At 32.5% G+C, this 22040-nt stretch overlaps 1 protein-coding gene across 1 annotated transcript; it reads right to left on the bottom strand.

Annotated features, from left to right (window-relative positions):
- Window positions 1–2993: 2993 nt before the first annotated feature.
- On the bottom strand, window positions 2994–9964 carry RAD51AP2 (RAD51 associated protein 2). The gene is made up of 3 exons (XM_016153914.2): window positions 6694–9964; window positions 6274–6357; window positions 2994–3112 (listed from the first exon to the last, which is right to left on the bottom strand). The coding sequence occupies exons 1-3, from the start codon at window positions 9962–9964 to the stop codon at window positions 2994–2996; spliced, it is 3474 nt and encodes a 1157-aa protein (XP_016009400.2).
- Between the last annotated feature and the right edge of the window lie 12076 nt (window positions 9965–22040).

Consider the following 22040-nt stretch of genomic DNA (forward strand, 5'->3'; position numbering starts at 1 on the left):
TGTTTTTTGTTATTATTTGTTTTGTTTTGTTTTGTTTTTGTTTTTGTTTTTTGCCAATAGGCTGGTTAGGTAGAATAATTTAATGACTATTTCTTATAAATTTGCCATTATAGCATGTACCTGTGCTTTAAAAAAAAAAATGAAATAGAACTATTTGACAAGGATAGTTGCAAACAATGATGTATTTTACAACAAAGTGGGTAAAATATAACTTGGAACCCTCCTGACACATTTATATTCTAGTCTCCTTAATTCAAAAGATAACTTTTTTCAGTAGTATAAACTCTGCCACAAATTATTATGTCTATGTAAATATGTAATGTCTGTGTTTCCCAAAATGATGGCTGACTCTATAAGTTTTCTTTTATGTGACAATTTAAATAGAACTAAAGATTAACTTCACTACATATTTTGTTTTCCATTTTGCTTAACTAAATAAGGTTAAAGAGATAATATTAACTCAGAGGTTTGCATAGTTAAAGTACTGACTACCAATATAACTTTTTCAAGTTGATTTAATATTAGGCTCTGCTTCTCTTCTCATGCTCACTGTTATGCATCCAAAAGCGTGTTACTTTAAACTGAAGTAACCACAAAGATTTATTCTAAAGTTGAATAAAAGCAAGTAGTTTTTGAAGTGGCTTTTTATCCTTTGAATATTTTTCTTCTGATCTGCAAGCATTCAACTTTTACATTTTAAGAACAAAGATACAAAGAACAAGGTGAAAGGAGGATGGGTTTCAGTTTAAAATGTATTCTACCACATCCCCGAGTGCAGCCTCTCCAAATCTAGCTATGAAGACACGAAGACATAAGAGCTAAAATGTTACCTCCTTCCCACACCTCAATTTTCTAATTCCAAAAACAAGAACTGATAGAACTAGACAGGAGGAAGAAAGTGAAATCTGTTTGTGTGTGTATATGCGTGTCAGGTTAGGGGGATACTAGGGAAGGGGTGCTTGAGTAATGACACTAGCAGGAACAGGTTTTGCATTGGGGAGGTGTAATATTTCCCAAATTTGTATAAGGAAAGCTCTATAGATGAGAGCAGTAATGGTGCAGTGGCATGGAAAACCACTGTAAACAGTATAATATGGGTTAGGAGTTTAAACCTATCACATAGTTCAGAGTATGAAAAAAAAAAGTAATGGTTGTAAGTTTATATATCATTTATTAGAGAAAAGATGATAGCATCTATAAAAGCTTCCTAAAGATTAGAAATAAGATAGGAAACACATAAATTCGTCCCCATAAGCAGATATGAGAACAGAATTAAATATTCATGCACAGCAACATAGAATGAGGAAAAGGATCAAGGTTGGTCTTCACAAACCTCGATGTGCCTTGAATAAAGATAAAAGATAAAAGAAAAATACAACACAGAGTTTATAATAATAGCAAAAAGAAGAGAAAGATGAAAACTCTTGCAGAAATAAGTAAAAGGACCACCTTCATAAGACTCAGAGACATAGGTATCTTCCCAAAAATAATCTAATTCAGGATCGAGGAAAAAAAATTCAAGAAAAAGGTAAACATTCTTAAAAGTTTTTCATCATTGAGTAGATACTATGTATCAGTAAATTGTTATTTGTTGTTGGGTAGTTATTACATATAGAGATATTATAAACATATGACACATATCAGCTCATTTAATCCTATGATTCCATGACATATTTAGAAATATCTCATGCCCCTTTAGAATGAGGGCTTGGCCAAGGTCATAAATCTATTAAGAATTCAAAAAGACATAGCTATTATGAATAGGTATAGAAATTTACTCATTCATTCACTCAAATAATATTTTATGGGTACTTACAAGGGACAGTTAGTACTCTAGGCACTTGGGATATATTAGTGGTGAGAGGGGAAAGAATCCTGCCTTCAAGTACTTGAATTTTTGCAAAGTGTAAATAATAATGGGAAAAGGTGATGACTTCTGTAGAGGGAAAAATAGAGTAGGACATTCAAATTAGAAAATACATGGTGGGGGAATGGAAATTAATGAATAGAGCTGAATTTGAGATAGTTTTTAGTGTGTCTGAAAACCTTGGCTTGTAATAGGATATTTAATCCAATCATATTTATTTTGTTAATTGATTTATTCAGTCTTCCTTCTGTTATATGCTTTCTGGGTTTTTTTTTTTTTTATGTTTTCTCGATGCTTCCTTCTCTTCTTAGTTGTAGAAATAACTAGACTGTTATTTCCCTGTCTAGTGTTTTGAAAAGTATTATTCTACTAATAGTTGCATTTAAATTGTGTATATCCTACATTTCTTTTCCAATCTCAGGTATAGAAAGTAAGCTCCATAAGGCAAGGTCTTATACATGTCTTCTGTATTCTATCATTGAGCCTAACACGAAAGTAGGAATATTAAAATATATTCATTCTATGAGTGAATAAATTACTAGTAGGTACATGATCACAATTCTGCTCTAGAGCCAAAGACAGACTCTGAATGAAGAAATAGAAACTAGGAAGTGAATGCAGAGAAAAATGGGAAAGAATGCTTTGGAGGAGAATGCCTCTATCCTGATCCTGACATAACTTTGTGATCTTGAAAACCTTACCCATCTTCTTTGCACCTCTATTTTTTACACTTGAAAAATAGGGGAAGTGGATTAGAACAATGATTTATCATCTTAAGAGTCACAGATCCTTTTGAGAACCATCTAAAAGCTATAAATCTTCTCCACAAAAGCATTTTATATATACATACATTATGAAAAATAAACTGACATGTTTTTAAGATCACAGAAAACTTTAATGCATATATTGTTAATATATAACATGAAGACATTAATAAGATATTGCATAACGTTTTAAAAGTAACTAAATAATTCACACATGCACACCCTTTTCATATAATAAAGAAAGCCCAAAACTCCAAAACTGGAAGAGAGCATTTATCCAAAGAAAGAAACAAAAGATTAATAGATATAAAATGTTTTGAAATATTAAAGTCCAATATCTTCTTTTAAGTTCTTGTTAACATTTATTTTAGATAGGGATGAAGTTGTTTAAGCTTAGCTTTTCTTGACAAACCAATTCTGATTGGTCGACTGCATGTCTTAAGAGGTAGTACTCTTGAAATTCCATGTGAAAAATTACTACCTAAAAATATAAGACAATAAAAGTACATAAGAGAGTAAAAATTACTCATAGTTTCTAAGCTTAAAAAGTTTTTGCTAACTTCTAATCATACTAACAACATTTACTGAGTCATTGAGCTAAGGGCTTCGAAAGGATTAGTTTATTTAATCCTATCTCCACTTTTAAAATGTGGAAACCTCAGCACAAAAGTTAAGTAACTTGCCCAATATAACACTGCAACTAAAAATCAGCACTTCAGTCAGGCAGTCTGACTTAACAACAACAACACTATAAAGATTTCAAAATTAATATGATACAGTTATGTTATGTATCAGTGGAAGGCTCTGATTTTTGTAGTTTTTATTTAACATCACATTATCATTTTCAAAGCAGTTCAAAACATTTTACGGAGCTCTGTCTGTTAATAAGTCAGTTAACCAAATTGGATCAACTACACTTGATAATGAAATACAAAAATACCTCTAACTTTTGGAGTGCTTGTTTAAAAAAATAAACGGTAGGGTATAAATGTAAAGCTAAAAATATATCAAGCTTCATCAAGCTTTAATGAATTAGTATAACAGTAGAAAAGCACATTATACTAAAGAAAGTGCTATCAACCTAACCTTAAATCTGACAAAAGGTAAACAGCATGATTTCTACCAAACATGATGTAAACAACAATGAAATAAAATACAAAATTTAACTGGATGTAAATAGGGAGAAAACAAAACAAAAATAGCTATAAATCAGTTTATGATACTTTATTCAACATTAAAATTATAGTTACTTATGAAAATAAAGGGAAATTTTCATTGACTTTTTTTCATTTTTTAAACAAAAAGAGATTGTCCAGATAAAACAAAATTGTTGGATCATGTCTTATACCTAGATTTGGTTATAAATTAGATACCCACTAATTTATACTAAGTGTACTTCATTATGAGATTATTATTTCAGAACAAAACCATAATTAGTCTGTTTGATTGTTTTTTTTTCAAAGTATAGATATTTCTGGTAATTTTGCGATGGGTGAGAAATCACTGAAAATCAATTTGTATCAACAGCAGGCCTTTTGCAAAGAATATGCCCTTAAATAGTTATTAAGTTGTGGTTTTGAGGATGTGTTTGTCACCTTGAATTTCCTATTTTTTATTAAATAAAATATTTTATTATCACTATACAGCAGATTAATGTATCTCTTTGTAGTGTTTAAAATTCTAAATATTCAAGCATACTACCAGAAATCGTTCATTTAAAAAATGAGTGTTTAATAAAAGTCATGAACCTAATTAGTCATCTTTCAGAAATAACACTAACACAATTGTTTTCTAAATCCTTGCAACTCAGAGCATAGTCCACAGGCTAGCATTGTCTCCATTTGCTAGGAGCTTGTTAGGAATGCAGAATCTTAGGACCTGTCCCACAATAGAATCTGAATCGTTTAACAAGACACCCAGGTCATTCATGTATACTTTAAAGTCAGGGAAGAATTGATGCTAAATGTTATATAGAGCACCTGGCACACTGGCTGGCTGGCATATAACACATGCTCAAAATAATTTCAAAACACTTGCTTTCTCCACACCACAGAGGAAGAAGAGAGAGACAAAGAGTGACAGGATGTACTGGAGACATAAGTGTAGAAACTTTAATTGGAGGCATCATGATGACAAGCGGGTAAGTATGAAAGACATTTCAGCACAATGAGGAGTTTCCAAAGCTTTTAAAATCATACTGGATAAACAAGTACCCACTCCTAGATAGGTAGTCCATTCTTATCCCTACTTCCCAGTATCTCTCAACGTTTTCTTTACACCATGGATTTTAACAAGCCTTAGTAAGATTATCCCATTTTTATGTACTTTGCAAGTGAATCCAAGACAATATATTAACATAATGTTAAATAATTCTGTTGACCTTACACATTATTTTTCATATTTTATGACAATGAGGTACTTTTCCTTGAGAGAGTACAATACAGTATTATGGATTCAGTTATTTCCAACAAATGTAACGTTTCTTTTCCAATTCGTGCACATAATTTAATCTTCCTTATATATCTATTTCTTTATCACATTTATAATAATGACGACAAATATGGGTGCATGACCCCTAATCTTTCTCCATTCTATCTCAAAACAAATCCAATTTCTTCCTTTCTTTCTGTTCTAGAAAAAACAACTCCTATCCTTTCCAAGTTAATTCTGCCACCTTGCTTTTAGTCTCATACAATATTGTGTTCCCTTAATTATTTTCTTTATTCAGGGAAGAAGAGACTACCTATGTGCTTTTGATCTTCCAAGACTTGGATTAATTTTAAGATTATTTCATTGTAAGCTAAGAAAAGAAGAAAGACAGTTCTACTGATGAGAAGACAGAAAAAATGTTTTAAGAAATGAAGTATGAAGATGTTTTGGTAAATATATTTCGCCTACATCATTATTCTTTCTAGATCTAGTCTTGTTGTACAATATCATCTATTTCTGACGAAATAAAAATTTAATCATTTAGAAAACAGTTCACTAGGGTCAATCCTACCCACTCCCTCATCCCCACTGGTACTGTAAGTTAGATTAGATGTTAGATTGGAGTGTTTTATGCTGGTATTATAGACTTCTTAGGCAAATGACAAGGTTAGTTGTTTATTCTTCAGTTTTATGTATCTAATAGTAATTAAAAGTTTAAATGCCATAGTCATAAGCTATGTTAATATATCTAAATGATACTAAATTTTTTAAATTACTAAATGTCCATATAAAGAGCCTCATAATAGTTCAAAGATAGGGAACACCGATAATAATAAAACAATTAGGAGTAACATCTCATCAATAGAAATCCAACTTAGATAAATGCCTTTTTCGATTCCGCCAATTGTTATATATATTAGATGTGTGTATTTCACACTATCTTATCACATAGTTATTATAATTCATATTTGCAAATATTTAAACAGTTTTGAAGAGCATATTTCCAAATACTCTAAATCTAATATTCTAAAATGGCATTTTAATTTTTAGCCAATTTTTAACTTAGAATTTGCATTCATAAATTATTGTTTACAAAGTAGTAAATCTTTGTATTTATTTCTTAATAACCTAAATATATACTCTGCATGCTAAATATACAAGAATGCAATAATCATCTTAGAAGTTGTTCTAGAAAATAACTGAAAATCTTACCTCTCTTCAGTAAATAATTAAATTTTTCTTCCTTAAATTCATCAGAGCAAAAAGCAGGTCTTTTAGGTGAAGGTTTCTCACAATCTGAAAATAAATCAATATGTTATAGTGAAAAGTAACTTTTATGTAAAATGTTAATACTGTAAACAAATTATTTTCAAAAATGTCTTCTCTCATTGACTCCTAAAATTTAGATAAGTGAAGCTCCTTTTAAAAATAAAAATTTTATCTCTTGTTACCTTCGACTTCAGTATATTATTTAATGTTTGAACAGCCCTTTACAGGAAAACAATGTGCACCAATAAACATTGCATTATATTTTGTTTTATTTTTTGCCAAAATTATACATTTGGCCTGTACAGAAAAAAAAAAAAATTTTTTTCTATCAAGAGGAAAAACACTTTAAAACTAGGTTTATACCTTCCTCAGAAGTAGAATAGAGTAATTCTTCCTCTGATGTTCTTGGACAGCAATATTCATTAGGAACTTCCTGTTCTCTGTTTTTGGGTACTGTTGTCCATTTAAATAAACTTTGGTGCCTTTTATGCATGTTAGCATCTGATATAGTATCATGGAGCGAAGAAGAGGCACATATTTTGTTGACTGTACTCATTTTCAAATCTTTTTTTATCTCCATTTTTACCTCCTCAACATCATTACTGTCTCCAAAGTAATTTCCTTGCTGATTGTTTGTTTCAACGGTGCTTAGAATTTCATTTTTCTTACTAATTTCATGAAACATACGAAGTTCTTCAAGTACTAAATCAAATTTACTCTTCATCTCAGAATCTTTGGCTATTGTCAGATTTTCTGTTGATAAACACTTGGCAGCTAACTTCTGAAAACATTCATTGTTCCCTACTCTCAAATCAGTTTCAAATTGATGGTTAACACATTCTGTAGAGTCATTCTTTGGATGAAAATGCTTTGAATTAACTAACTCACTTTCTTGCAAAATACTCTCATATTCATTTCCGTCAGCTAGATTATTTTGATTAACGTATTTAGTTTCTTCCACATTTATTTTCTTACTCTTTAAGGAAACTGGTTGCATAGAAAACATGCCATCCATTGAATAAAAACTATTTTTCGCTTCCTTTTTAATCTTAAAATCTTTATAAATTTGGCAACTATTTGTTAAACTTTGTGCTGTGACTTTTTCTTCTTCCTTCAAAATCAAGTCATGTTTTTTCCCTTCTGTGTTACTTCTGAGCAAACTTCCAAAATGTAACATCTGAGTTATAATCGTGGAATCAGTTTGTTCACCATGTTTTGTGTTGTGGCTTGTCAGTACGGCTTGTTGATCGATACTGAAGAAATTTTCAAATATGGACTTAAAATTAAAACTACTGATCTTATTATGCTCCTGCTTTCTTTCAGTATCTAAATCTTGGTTGTGGATATTGATTCCATAAAATTTTTCGTTGATATATTCTGGGTTGTTCTGTATGAATTGAGTAAGAGATTTTACATGTGTTTTAACGGTATTCATATTACAGTGAGCCCAATTTTCCACACCCATGACTTGCTCAGGATAGCTCTTAGTCTTGTAACTAATTTCTTTTGTCAGAGAAATTTCATCCATGTCATCAAAGTCCATTAAAAGAGGAATTTTTTCATATATTTCGAAAATTGGAAAATGTATATTTTTAGTTGCCATACTAAAGGAATTGATGGATTTTTTCATAGACTCTTCAAAAACTTGTTCACTTTCAAATAGCTTTCTTTTCTCTAACATAGGTTTTGTATTATATTCTAACAGTCTTAGAAAAGTCTTTCCTAAAGTCCTTCCTAGATATACAATATGATTTTCCACCATAATATTTTTTGGATAATTCATATACACTATCCAGTTAAAAATGCATCCCTCTTCTAATTTTGGATCATATTCAATTATGGTTAAAGAGTCAGAGTTATTGAGCAAAGAAGCTATGCTGGTTTTCAATGTGACATTTAGAGGTTTTGAAACATTGGTTTGTAAATATATGCTTAAAATGTTATTCTTTCTACTGGCATTTATGTTCCTAGTTATTAGATTTTGAACATCAATTTGCTTTATATACTTCAAAATTTCATACCAGCTTAAAATACTCTGATCTTTTTCATTTCCTGAAATACTCATACAGAAATAAAAACTTTTTGTAACGAAAGGCTCAAAAATATTGCTTAAATTAAAGTCTTTTTGTGTAGCATAATATTTCAGCTGTAGCATATTATTGTTTTCTCCTTTAGCATTTAACCAAAAAGAAGTTAATAAAGTTTTTTGGCTACCCAGTGTTCCTGTCATGAGAAGCTTTGATTGTTCATGCATATTCATGGCTTTTGTATTATAATAATCTTCCTGGCTTAAAAGATCTATTTCTAATAAGTGTAGCAAAGTGACACCAGTTTTTTTCATATTTTCACAGTTAGTTTTGTAATTATCCATAATCCAACTATTTTCTCTATTTTCTCTCAAAATGTGTCTAATATTATAGTCCCAGGTTTGAGATTTTTCTAATCTGGTAGATGTGTAACTGTCCAGGCATGTTTCTGCTTCTTCCCAATTTGCATTTTGAAGTTTTGTAGTAAAATTCTTTTCAAGGTGTCTTACATCAGACTTAATACTACTGTGATTATAGTAGTGTATACTGATCGAGTCTTTTTTTCTCACACAAATACTTTGGTTGCTGAGTGACTGATGTTTACTTTCATAACATTTAGAAAAAACATTTTCTGCTTCCACAATTTTTTTATCATCTTGTAACTTTTGCTTCTTAACATTCGGTCTATTTTGGGACCAGTAAATGTTTGTGAAATCCCTAACATATGTCTCATTTTTGTCATTCTTCTTCTTTGCTATTTCCTTTAAATAGACAGGGGACATTTTGCTATTTAAATCAGTTGGAAACTCAGGGATGCTTATTGTGCTGCTATCTCTAAAATAGCTGGGTTTGGCAATTTCCATGCTGGGCTGGTGTTGAGATTTTGATATTTTTAGCCTAGATGCTGAAATGTTACTTTCTTTTTTGTTTGATGGCATAACACTGTCAGCTTTACATTTGTTCTTAATCTCGTGAAGTGTCGATTTAGTTTCCTTGTAAAAGGTAACATCCAAAAATAGATTTTCCGTCTGTTTTAAATAATTATTTTTCTGAACGTGTCTCCCTTGAACTAAACATTGTCGTCCATCCTCGTTTTTCGCTCCATGTATATCGTGTAAAGAGACGTTGGGGAGAAGCTGACGGACCTCTGCTTGGGATCTATCACTGCAGTGCACGCTGAAAACCTCCCTGACAGACAGTCCTGGTTCAGAACTTCGGGGAGCCCTGGAGTCGGAATCAAAACTTTGAGATGAGGAAAACTGCACACAACTATTCATCTCATATTTGCTATCTCGGCATCCCGGACTGCATATCTGCTTCCCACTGGCTGATTTCTCCACACTCAAGTCTGGAGAGTTATCGAAAGTCACGTTGGCTGAAAGAAGGGGCGCCTTGAAGGGTCTCGGTGGCAACTCCCAGACCCTTTCTACCTCAGACAACCGAGGCACCAAAGGAAGCCTCCACTCCACCTCAGAGACACTGCTAGGCTCTGCGAGACGCAGCCGCTTACTACTGGGGGGCTGCGAATCAGGGTCTTGAGGAGGCGGTAAAAGGGAGGCCAACTCCCTGAGCTCGGCAACCCGCCGCGTCGGGCGCACGAGCGACATCGCCGAGAGCTGAGAGGATCTGTCCGAGGTGCCGGCAAGTTCCGGTCTTTTAAACCTGCGCGAAGAGGCCCCGCCTTACCCCTCCTCCAGGCCGGCCTGGCCACGCCCCTGACACGCCCCTTGAAGGCAAGCTCAGCCCCAGTTTCAGTACGCGGCCCCGCCTCGACCACGCCCCTCCGCCTCCCCGGCTTAGCCCCGCCCCGGTCCTGCCCCTCTCCACCCTCGCGAGCTCTGGGTGTCTCTGCCTCAGGCACCGAGAGCGCGCGGCGGTTTTTTGTTACGTTGTCTATTTTTAGCACCTCATGCCACTACTGTACCAGGTCTAAACAGTTCTTCCTTCTGTCAGAATTCAGAAGAAAATTCAGAATGTCTACCATTGCTTTTTAATTTGTGAACGGAAACAGCTTTATGTTCAAAATTCTAAGATTCTGTGTTTTCCTCAGAAGCGGCTTCTCCACAGACGCTCTCGAGCGTCTTGTCCAGTCAAATCTTGTGGTTCTGTGAGCACCAGACCAAATCTCTCTGTGTCTGGAAACACTTTAAAATGCTCTTGATCATCCCAGGGGCATTTGAAATCAGATTTCCATCTCGCTAATGAAGTGTGTTTTGGGGGAAGATGGCACTGGTACTGAACAATATTTCAGGAAAAAGTGTGTGGAAATTATTACCCAGATAATTATTAATCTTCACTTTGAGGCTGCAGAAAAATAGTTTTCATATGCGCTGTGGGGTTTCTTTCCTCAATATTGTAGATAAAAATACTTAAAGATAAAAAATTATATGTTGCAACTATTCTATTTACTACAAGCATAAATAATACAGTTATGACTCATACCTATAAATTTTGTAAATGTTATTTTTGTTTTCCTTCTGCTTTGAGAACAATTTATTATTTCCAGTCAATTTTGATTTTTATGAATTCCATAGTCAAAAAATAAAATGATTTTTGAAATGTTTATTATTATTATATACATGTTTATTAAGAAACATGTAATCACTGCTTAGTTATTAAACACCTCAGTTGCCTTGATGTTTGTTTCAAAGTTAGTAAGTTTTATGTTTCCTGGTAAAAATAAAACTATAAAACATCCTAACTTAAGAACCCATGGGAGCATCCATGGTGAGATATGACTAGCATACTACTTTAGGGAGTAAGATATTCATCAGCCTTCTGTCTTGTTAATACTCTTAGATATAGTGTGAGATTTCAATTCTAGGCATTTGCTATTACTTTAGCTTTTAAATTCCTCCAGAGAAATGTTTGCTTAAATTTATAGTACAAACACTTCATCAACACTATAAATGAGAATGTGGCAGTGGTTCAGATGATACATCAGTGAGTTCTCAAAGTGCTACTTCTACTTGAAAATCCATATTCAAAAAGATATTTGCACACTGATGTTCATAGCAACACTATTCACAGTGGCCAGGACGTGGAAGCAACCGAAATGTCCTACAAGAGATGATTGGCTAAAGAAGCTGTGGTACATACATACAATGGAATACTACTACTCAGCCGTAAGAAGAGAGAAATACTGCCATTTACAAACAACATGGCTAGACCTCGAGATAATTAGGCTAAGTGAAATAAGCCAGACAGAAAAAGTTGAAACCACATGATATCACTTATATGTGGGATATAAACCTAAAAGCAACAAATGAGCAGGACAAACAGAGCAGAGGCTCATGGACATGGACTGTAGGCTAGTGGTTACCAGAGGACTATAGACTAGTGGTTTACTCGTGGGGTGGCGGGGAGGGGAGAGGTAAATGGGGTAAAGGGGGTCAAATATAGGGTTTAGGGGGAGGGCGAAATGGGTAAAGGGGATCAAATATATGGTAGCTGAAAGAAACTGGACTTTGGGTGGGAAACACACAATAGAATATACAGATGTCAAATGATAATGTATACCTAAAAATTATATAATTGTATTAACCAATGTAACCCCAATAAACTTAATAATAAATAAATAAATAAAAGTGCTACTTCTATATATCCTAAATTCCATTGCTTTTTTTTTATCACAGATTTCCACAATTCTACATTTCATTCTAATGCTATCTGTCCTATGCTCGTGATCAGCCCATAAGGACTGACTTGACTAGCTAAGGTAATCGTAATGGTTGCACTAACACGATATTAGGAACAAGCTTTCTCTCTGCAAAATAAATGTCGTAGCTTTGTGATTCTAGATTGACTCGAAACTTGATGTTTGATTGTCTCTTCATCTTGACAGTTTACCCAAGAATACACTGTTTTAGATTTCTATCACACTATCATTTTAAAACTATGCATCATTTAAGATTAGAATTCAATTAAACCCAGAAGTATTCAATATAACTCAAAAATTGTTTGAGAATTATGTCTAAGACACTGTTAGGTGTACAGAAATGTATGGATTTTTTCTATTCTGAAGCAATGAAGACAGAAAAAGAAGTCTTTTGCACTTAGACTATGTGTATTTTTTGCTTTATTTTTAAATGCTACTTTGAAAATATGTTAGTTATAAGTGAGAAATACAAAAAGTTCTAATCGAATTATCATAATCAAATATAAATGACACTTGTTCAAATCTTATTTTTTAAAGCCCATTTCAGATGTCACATTTTTCTACATCACTTTACCAGTACTTCTGCTGAAAGCTACTACCTCCTTTAAAACTGAGCTTTAAGCACAGCACCTGTCATTCCTTTCAACTTGGGGTCTTATTACAGTTCAGATCAGAATGAAAGACTGAATGAGTTTGTGAGATAAACCCCGCAATGAGGAATATGACATTAGTTTTTGTTAAAGATATTCACTGAGTCCCTCAAGATGCTTAAAGCCCATTGTCATTACCACAATATGGAATATCCCCACAACTAGATCCTACCTTACCTTTTTTGGCTTCTTTTTTTATAATTTACCCTATGCTACCTAAACCAGACTGTTTTCTTTCCTTTCCATGCATGTTTGCAATGTCCTCTTTTTCTACCTGACCAATTCCTATTCAATTTTAAAGTTACCTCCACTGCAAAAGCTTCTCTACCTCATCCCTGCTTTGTCCAGTCTCCAGGCAGAATTAACTGCATCCTCATCTGTGTTCCTTTGGACTTGATTTTTGGCTGCATTATAATATTTAAAACATCATATTGTATTGGGTTGTTTACATCCCCTTCACTAGACTCTGTGTTAATTAGGGCAAAGGTTTATTCATTTTTATATCCCAGTGCCTCATACTAAGTACCTTAGATAATGGGAAAAAATGGGATATTCCTGTCACTATACCTTTACCAATCCAAATGCATCTAGTGATGTCTTGAGTGTTTTAAACTCCTTGTTTTGGTTTTTGTTTTATATGTTAACCATATATTGGCTTGAGACTGTCATAAAGGCCAAGACTTGACTTTAAATATAACTGGTTTTAACATCATTTAAGTTTCATGGTAGGACTGGATATTCGAGGCAGCATTTTTTTCTCTTTTATGTCTTTTAATAAACAATGTAAGTGATGAATAAATATGCTAAACCTAAAATTTGTTATAGATCGATAATCAAATATATTTTAAATACTTAATAAGAACCATTAACAAAGATATTTAAACCAAACATAGGTTAAAGAGAAAAATATTACTTAGTGAAAATATTTAAAATTAACATGGCTATAAATAACACACATAGCACCTTTTATCAAGTCCCTAAGAAGCACTAGGTGGGAAAATATTTCCCAAAACCATGATGCTGCCACATCCACATATGCAGGTAACCTTTCTGCAGAGCAATAATGGTAATTTGTATCATGACTGTAATCTTCAATGAGACGATTTATGTATAAACACTTTCAACTGTAAACCAACTCCTTTTCTCAGTTTTCATTGACATTATCTACCCAATATACTAAACTAGAAACTCTGTTATTCTTAACTTTTTCTCTTTTCTCTGTTATTCCCCAACCACCAACCCCCATATAGATATTTGATTTAATGAAATTTTGTTGATTCTATATCAAACATAACCCCGAAATTAATCCTCCATTTTTTATCCATAATATTTCAGCATATTTCAGGCCCTTGTCATCTCTTATTGAGAAGATTATAATAACTGATCTTTTCACTAGGTTCCCCTCAACTTTTACCCAACATTGCCATAAGATTTTTTTTTTAAACATTAATCATTTTGTTACTTCCTTACTTAAGAACGTCTTTTGACTTTTTGATACCTATAGAATAAAATACAAACTCTTTAATTTGACTAAAAAGTTCTTCATGTGTCATCCCCAAACTGTTTTTTCAGCTTCTATATCTATTTCTGCAACACGATTTGTTTTCTTGTAGCACTAAACTCCTCTCCATTCCTAAATATATAAGGCCCTTTCAGAATTTCGGTCTTTGGCATATGCTGGTTCATTTGCTTACAGTTGAAAAACAGAATCTAGGCAGCCTTAGAAGAGCGGTTTCAACTGGAAAATATAAATTGACCTAAGATCCAGAAAAATAGAGCTCTGTTTTCTTGGAGACAAAGGAAGTGGGGAAACAGCTCTAGCACTGGGCTGAGAGGTAGAAATAAAGATGAACTAATCATGAAAGTCATTGATCCAAAGGATCTGCTTACAGGAAGAGCTAGCCAGTCAGGATGAAAAACAAGTACAGTCTGGAAGAAACCAAGTGATATTTTTTTAAACTAAATCTAAATAGAGACTATAATACAGTAAGAATCTACCTATCTAGAAGGTAATATGTGCCCCACAATTTCTCTAACTGTAAAGAATGGGTTTGCTATATTCTTCATAACTGAATTCAGCATGTTCTGTACATTAGTGGGTCTTATAAGAGGAGAATTATTAATATTAAAAAAATGTGACAAAGGTCATGACTCCTTTGGGTAGTTTTTTGAAGAAGTCTTGCAGAAAGAGAGCCAAGAATCATAGAAACTGGGGAACAACTGTAACACTAGGGCATGGGGAGAGGCCATTATTTGCCCATTCCAATGTATTGTCACACAATTCTATTAAAGAACAATCTTTTCCCTAATTTTTATACAGATAACTATGCCCTATGAGCAATATATATATATATGGATGAGCGTGCATATTGAGTTTTGTAATGTAATCTGTCACATAAACCTGATGTTTGTTGTTTTACATGGTACTTAATCATAAATAAAAAGAAAGTTGCAAAGTGTTACTCACTTAGCAACTTCACTTGAGGCCAGTCATGTTAAATTGCCCATTTACTATATAGTTGCATATCAGCTTCCAAAAGTTAAACCTAGATCTCTGGAGACCTCTCAGAGGGACACTAGAGGTGACTTTCTTAAAAGGTATCTAGTTCAGACCTCAAAAAAGCCACAAAGATACTAGACATAGGCTGTTTGGTTACAATTAAAATATCATATGTAAGAAAATATTGAAAGACGTCTGAGCTTGAACTGTAATGTATAGTTAAGCAGGAACAGAAGCACAGGAATCATGGTTGTGGTGAAGATCCTCTTTCTCTCACGTGAAAATCTAAAAGGTAACAAGAAGACGGAGAGGCAGACTCAGAAGCACTATGACCATACATTTCAAAGAAAGATAGGCTAACTGGAATATAAAGACAAAATAGAGTGTATTCTCCAATATAAAAATAATGTAATGAATCAAAAGATTATAAATAGAATTTTAGTTTAATGTGTTCTATGACCATCAAAGTTTTGTATCAAAGAAAATAAGTGTAAAAAGACACAAAGGTTTTCTTCTTTGTTTTTTGCTTTTAGAATCTCTGATGAGGGGAAACAAATGCAAAAAAAAAATCTTATTTCAACTCAGACAATATTTAGCATAGAATATGTGTACTCAACACTACTGGGTGCCATGCTCCTCTGAAAATTATAGGCTTTGTAGTCGTGGACACTGAAATACATATGTGTCTCCATGTTGAATAGCCTTTTGCTTGCGTAGTGATGCAATAGTAGAACAATAATTTTCACTTTCATTCTCCAAACTCCTCTCTGGTAGAATTTTTTAAAAAGACAAGTATTTCATCTTCTGCATGGCATTGAAGAAGAGACCTCTTCTGTCAAGTTTGATTTAGAAACTAATTGCCTTAAACCATGATTACCCATCCTTGAAGTACTGATATCAGGTCAAACTTTATGGAAACAAAGTATGCCTGTTTAAACTCCAAAAGAAGAAGAGGACGACGAAAAAGCTCTTATGTCTTTAGGAGAGTTGGTACTGGGGGCTAACAAATAGAAGGCTAGAAACAGATGTGGCCTCATTCACCGTTAACCCTTTCTGTAGCCCCTGATCTGTAGTGTAAACCTACAACAAGAGCATAGGGCTTACATATAGTCAAACTGCACTAACTACACTGCTCAGAAATGTGCCTTTATTGAATTTGTCAGAGGTTCAGTAGAATTGCAAAATCATTTTTATATTTTTAAGTTTAAAGAAAAGTACTCAAACTCTGGTAAGAAAATAAGCTCAAAATTTAAGATATTTTCTTTATTTTTCTTTTGCCCTTTAAGAATGAACACTATAAAGCTGAATCAATGTAAACTGAAATCACAGAACTTTAATGTGGAGCATAATATTCAAAATTTTATTCAGAGGCAATATAGAGTAGTAATTAAGACTATAAGTACTATGGATTCTATATTTCAGAAGTCCTCCTCATGCTTTAATTTTCTACTTCTTTACCTATGTAATGTGTTCATTTTGTAATGTTATTGTGTTATACATTTATGAATAATATCCTTTTCTGTATGTATGTCTTATTTCAATTTTTTAAAAAGTATGGATTCTGGAATCAAATTGTCTGGATTTGAATCCTGTTTCCACTATTTACTATCTGCATTATTTTGGGAAATTTTGTAACTTTCTGTGCCTCAATTTCCTCAACATAAAATGAGGGTGATAGTAATAATACCTGCCTCATGTGGTGGTTATAAAATTTTATGAGTTAATATATATAAAACGTGTAGAACAGTGCTTTATTCATAGCAAGATCTGCATAAATATTAGTTAATAGTAACTCATTCACGTCTTTAACCATTCTAGAATAATAATCCTTAGGTCATTCTTTTAAAATAATATTTAAGAGGAATTCCCAATTACTTCCGGACTTTTCACTGATTTTTCAAATTGCTTAATTTTTTTCCTTGTTTCACGGAGAGCCCCACAGGAAATAATTCTTTACTATACTGGTTTTTTTTCTCTCTAAATTTAACAAATCAAAAAAAGAGAGATCAAAATATATACCATTACATATTTTCAAATATATTAAGTATCTTCATTAATATATTGCTATCACTCTGCTTTTCAAGTACACTATTAATTATATCTTTTAAAGTGTCTATTATACACATTTATTCAAAAATCCTAATTTAAAAATAATTAACTTAGCAAATTTGTGATATATATTGATTTCTTCTGTTTCAGTTGTCATTGCTTACAGTTTTTTAAAATAGTTTTATCAAATACAGAAATAAGAGTCTCATTAAGGAGGAATCAGAGCCATTTGCTCTAGGAACCAGTTTTTGCTCAATGAAATAGTCTATTAAGTTCTAAATATCTATTATATAGTCAATATTATGCCGGGTGTTTACAAGGAATTTGTGACCCAGAGACAAGGCCTTAACAATAAAAAAATTAATAATGACATAAAAGACTTTTAAAACTGTGTAAGCTTAAAAGAATATATATATGCAGTTCAAAAGTATTGCATTATTGAGAATTAAAGTAGGACTAAAATCATCATTTGAGAAGATTTATGATTTGGATATAAGCAGAACAGTAGAATATATTCCAGATAATAACAAGAGCATAGACAAAAGTGTAAAATATGTTTGGCAATAGTGTGTAGTCAAATGTGAGAGAATGTTTTTATAAGGAGATTAAAGAAGATAGACAGGAAAGAGACCGAGGCAGAGGTAGTCAAAATATTGAATGCCAGGCTAAAAATATGTGGACTTTATGCTGTAGGAAAGACTTTATTTATGAGTTTGCTTCAGGAGAAAGATATATTTAAAATTGAATTTTAGAACAATTCATTTGATGGCCACATTTAGAATTAATTGGAAACAAGTGGGAGAGAAAGCCATCTTTAGCAGAATTAGTTAGGAGGCCATTGCCGTAATATAACCAGAAATGTTAAGGACCTGAATTTGAGCATCAGCTTTGGGAATGAAAAGGAAAAAACAAATAGAAATGGTATTTTAAAGAAATTATCATTACAATTTGATTACTGCTGCGCTGCTGTAGGGGGGAAGGAATCAGCAAGGATTCCAAGGTTTTAAGCCTAGACGATTAAGAAAATAGAGATTCCATTAATAAAAAAGGAGAGTTGAGCTTGATTGAGATTGTACCATAGGGTAAAGGTGAAGAGTTTGGATTTAGATATATTGCACTGAAAAAAGTGATAGACTTTTTATGGCACTAGACTGTTAGCTGGAAAAGCAGAAATGACGTTCAACTGTGGGTAAGGGCTACCTTTTTGTTGCTGTTATTGTTCTAAATATAAATAGTAATAAGCAAAGCAACATAATTTATACTCTGTGCTGCTTAAACATACTATCACATGACACCTATAAATTCTGTATGGACACAGAAACCTCTTAACTCTCAATGAAACTAAACTTCATTTCTTTTTACTAGCAAGGTTGGCTTGGTTTTAGAAATGATTTCAAAATATGTTTACTGCTTTAATGTACTCAAATTTTGAGAGTATTACAAGCTGTCAGAATTTTTACTGGGGTGTGTCATTATCAAAATGCTTTTAAGTGGTATTTTATTTGTTTAATATGATGAGTTTTAGTTTTCTGATTTTAGAGTTAATTTCACAAATATTAGTTTGAATGAGTGGTAAAGAATTTTTAAATAACATGTGGGTTTTAATGTTACCTGTATAAAGACAATCACTCTCAAAGTAAGAAAATATTTGACTTTCCTTTAGAAAGTGTATAAGGAAAATTTATTTAAACTTTTATAAAGGCTTTGAAAAGCTATGATCAAGTCTGGGGAAGCTACCAAATGAACAGTTAGAAAAAAAAAAAATGAAATCTAGCACAACCTTCATTTGTCAGTAACCAAAAAAAAAAAAAAAGACAAGTACACAAAGAAGCATATAAATATATTTCTTGGCTTGTAAATGAGTACACTGGTTGCCAAAAGATGGTTTGGGAGTTTTAGTATCTACCGCCAATTGTAAAAACTATTGCCTAGTCAAATATATCTAGAAGTTCCTTCTATTAAGTCCAGTGTCCTCTTTCATTCAAAAATATAATCATATGGTGTTCATGGAAATTAACTCAAACATTAAGTCACTTGTTGTTTAAACACTTATATTTCACCACATCTGGTACAAACCTATATTGAATAATCAGAAATATAATCACCTGCTCAAAGATATCAAAATTTCTCTTTAACATCAGTATAAGAATACTGTTTTCCATTGTTTGAGATTCTGTAAGTGGAAAATTATCTATCATACCTACTATGCCAATTAAGAAATAGGATCATTGTTTGGTAATAAAAATAATCTCAATTATCAGAATTCACGACTGAATTGTAATTCTTCTAAACAGTGAAGTCATAGAAAAATAACCCATCAAGAATAAAAGCTAAAGATAAAGAGCAAATTAATCAACCAAATAAATGCTGTTTTATTATGAATCAGAAACTTAGAATTTTGAATGATACAAAGTACAAGACACAGCTTCTGTACTGAGTAGTTTTACAATACAGTGGATATGAAAATCTAAAAGAATTATGTGTCATGTGATATTTTATTTATTATTCCATTCATCTTAAGTATCTTAAGTCCACTGACAATTGAAAAGAAGGAAGTATCACTCTGAAATAGGTAATAAGGAAACTCTTCATGGTATTTGAATAAGACCTTTAAGAATAAGTAACATTAAAGAAAAAAAAAAAAAGAATAAGTAATGTTACAGCTCTCCAATTCAGTAATGCACTGTAATCTGACTATGGTGGAAATCTGCTAATCCTTTGTAAAGTTCCTCATTTGAGGGTACAAATTTGATTCTAGGAATACTACACATTAGAGGATGGAGGGATTGCTTTGGTCTGAAGATACTCTTAGCGAATCAGAAGGTCTTCGAGAACATCTTGCCCTGCTCAGACTCGGTTAAAGAATTCTATTCTACTCTAACTTCAGACCTAGGAGTGTGTCAGAAACCACTACTACAGCCTGTTACTTGCCCAGGCCCTGTTCACCCCAGAGAAGAAGAGTACCACTATAACTAACAAAGTGTACAATTGTCCTTTTTCTGAAGAAAAAAAAAATGTCATTAATCTGAAGAGATACATTTTGGCATCTTTCCATTCATTTATGCTATTTAAACAAAATATACCACAAAACACACACACACACACACACACACACACACACACACACACACACACACAGAAAAACCAGTATGATCCATTCTATAAAAAAGACTAAAAAAGAATATTCAGGGCATGAAATAAAAAGCACACTCATCTGACAGCATCAGGGACACTGTGGTTTAACTGCCTTAATGTTCCTGGATAAGGCTTCCTTAATTAGTTTTCAAATGAGCATATAAGTTATTTTAGCAGCCGGTCGAGAGATACAGACCTCCTCATATGAACAGTGGTAGTTTCTAAAAACATAAAGTTACTGTATTCTTTCCTCTAGACCAAAGTGACAAATTGTTCACACAGCTTTTAGGATAAAAAGAGTACATATATAAATAATAATATTAATGGTCCATTCTCTTAGATTAATAGATTTATTAGTTCCCAGGGAGAAAAAGCTTTGATTTTTTAAAAAAATGTCTTTAGAGAGGTCTATTTTTACTGTATCCATGAAGACCAAAGATTAAATTTTAGCTTTTTCAAAACCGACCTTCATTTACTAGATCCAAATTGCTTTCAAAATGGCCAGGATCTCAAGTTTTGATTATGTATTTTTCAAGTAGTACAATGATGTATGAAAATTTTAATGTTTCCAGATAACAGGATTTTAATAGAATGTGGCTTTTACAGATTTAATCTTTAAGCTATAGCTATTTGTAAATGACCCTGAAGATTATAATGACAGTAATATGTTATTTTGCTAAGTACAAATGTGAATCTATGTGTAATTATGTGTAACTATGTGAATCTATGTGTAACTATGAAGCTGGTACTTATAATTGATAACTAAATTAGTATAAGTCTAGTCAGCTGATCACCAGTGTATGCAGCTCGATGTAACTTTGTGGTTTTTATTTAATTTGTTCTTATTTAATATCCTATAAATAGGTAATATTATGGCCATACCAACAATTTTATTCTAGAGTGATTGTTGTATATTGGAAAGTTGGGAAGGTCATAGGATGCATCCCTCATGAATAGTAAGGGTCTACAATACAATTAATATATTATTTCGTCTTATTTTTCAGCCAATCCACAATCAACATGTTTGAACTTCTAATACTGGTCTGTACAACCAGAATCAATAAGGTCTACAGACAATGAATGTTTCTAAAAACATTATATGTGCTATGAAGGTAAAATTGCTTTAAAACAAAAAGTTAAAAAAAAAAAACCCAAAACATTATATTGGCAAAGTGTTATATAAGTCTAATTTCAAAATATTAACATTAATGTTATTAATACTCAATTTTATTAGAACATCTATAAACTAGCCTGGGAAATCTTAAACAGAATTTGTATTACTTCTGGCAGTGGCACTGTGATCAATGTACCTAATCTGATTTTCATGAGCAACAATATGAAAAGTCTCTAAGGAAATTATTCTAAATGAACTCAGAACCAAAACCATGAATTTAATTTAGTTTTCAATTGGAAGAACCTGGCTCAGTAGCATCCTAGATGCAAATTAGCACTATTAACTTACTATCCAGAGTTTTGTGGATGCCTAATATCTCAAATTTTTGAATTATAGAGCCCTACTTTTAGGTGGAATTTCAATCTTTCTCAATTTATAAAAGAGAAAATCAAGTCATGAAGGGAATTTAAATGGTTTGCCCAAGATCACATCTAATAAATAACTGGGCTGGTTCTTGAATCTATGTCTCTCAATTCAAAGTCCAGTGATTTTCACAGAAAAAAATGGGGGAGGGGGG

Source organism: Rousettus aegyptiacus, unplaced genomic scaffold (genome assembly GCF_014176215.1).
Source record: "Rousettus aegyptiacus isolate mRouAeg1 unplaced genomic scaffold, mRouAeg1.p scaffold_m13_p_7, whole genome shotgun sequence".
NCBI classification, from domain to species: domain Eukaryota; kingdom Metazoa; phylum Chordata; class Mammalia; order Chiroptera; family Pteropodidae; genus Rousettus; species Rousettus aegyptiacus.

Bases quoted from the DNA above. Each gene is read 5' to 3' on its own strand.
- RAD51AP2 (XM_016153914.2), bottom strand. From the start codon at position 9,964: ATGTCGCTCGTGCGCCCGACGCGGCGGGTTGCCGAGCTCAGGGAGTTG. The intron at 6,358-6,693 runs GTATAAACCTAG...ATTTATTTTCAG, and splicing joins CTATTCTACTTCTGAGGAAG to ATTGTGAGAAACCTTCACCT. The intron at 3,113-6,273 runs GTAAGATTTTCA...TTATATTTTTAG, and splicing joins TAATTATTTACTGAAGAGAG to GTAGTAATTTTTCACATGGA.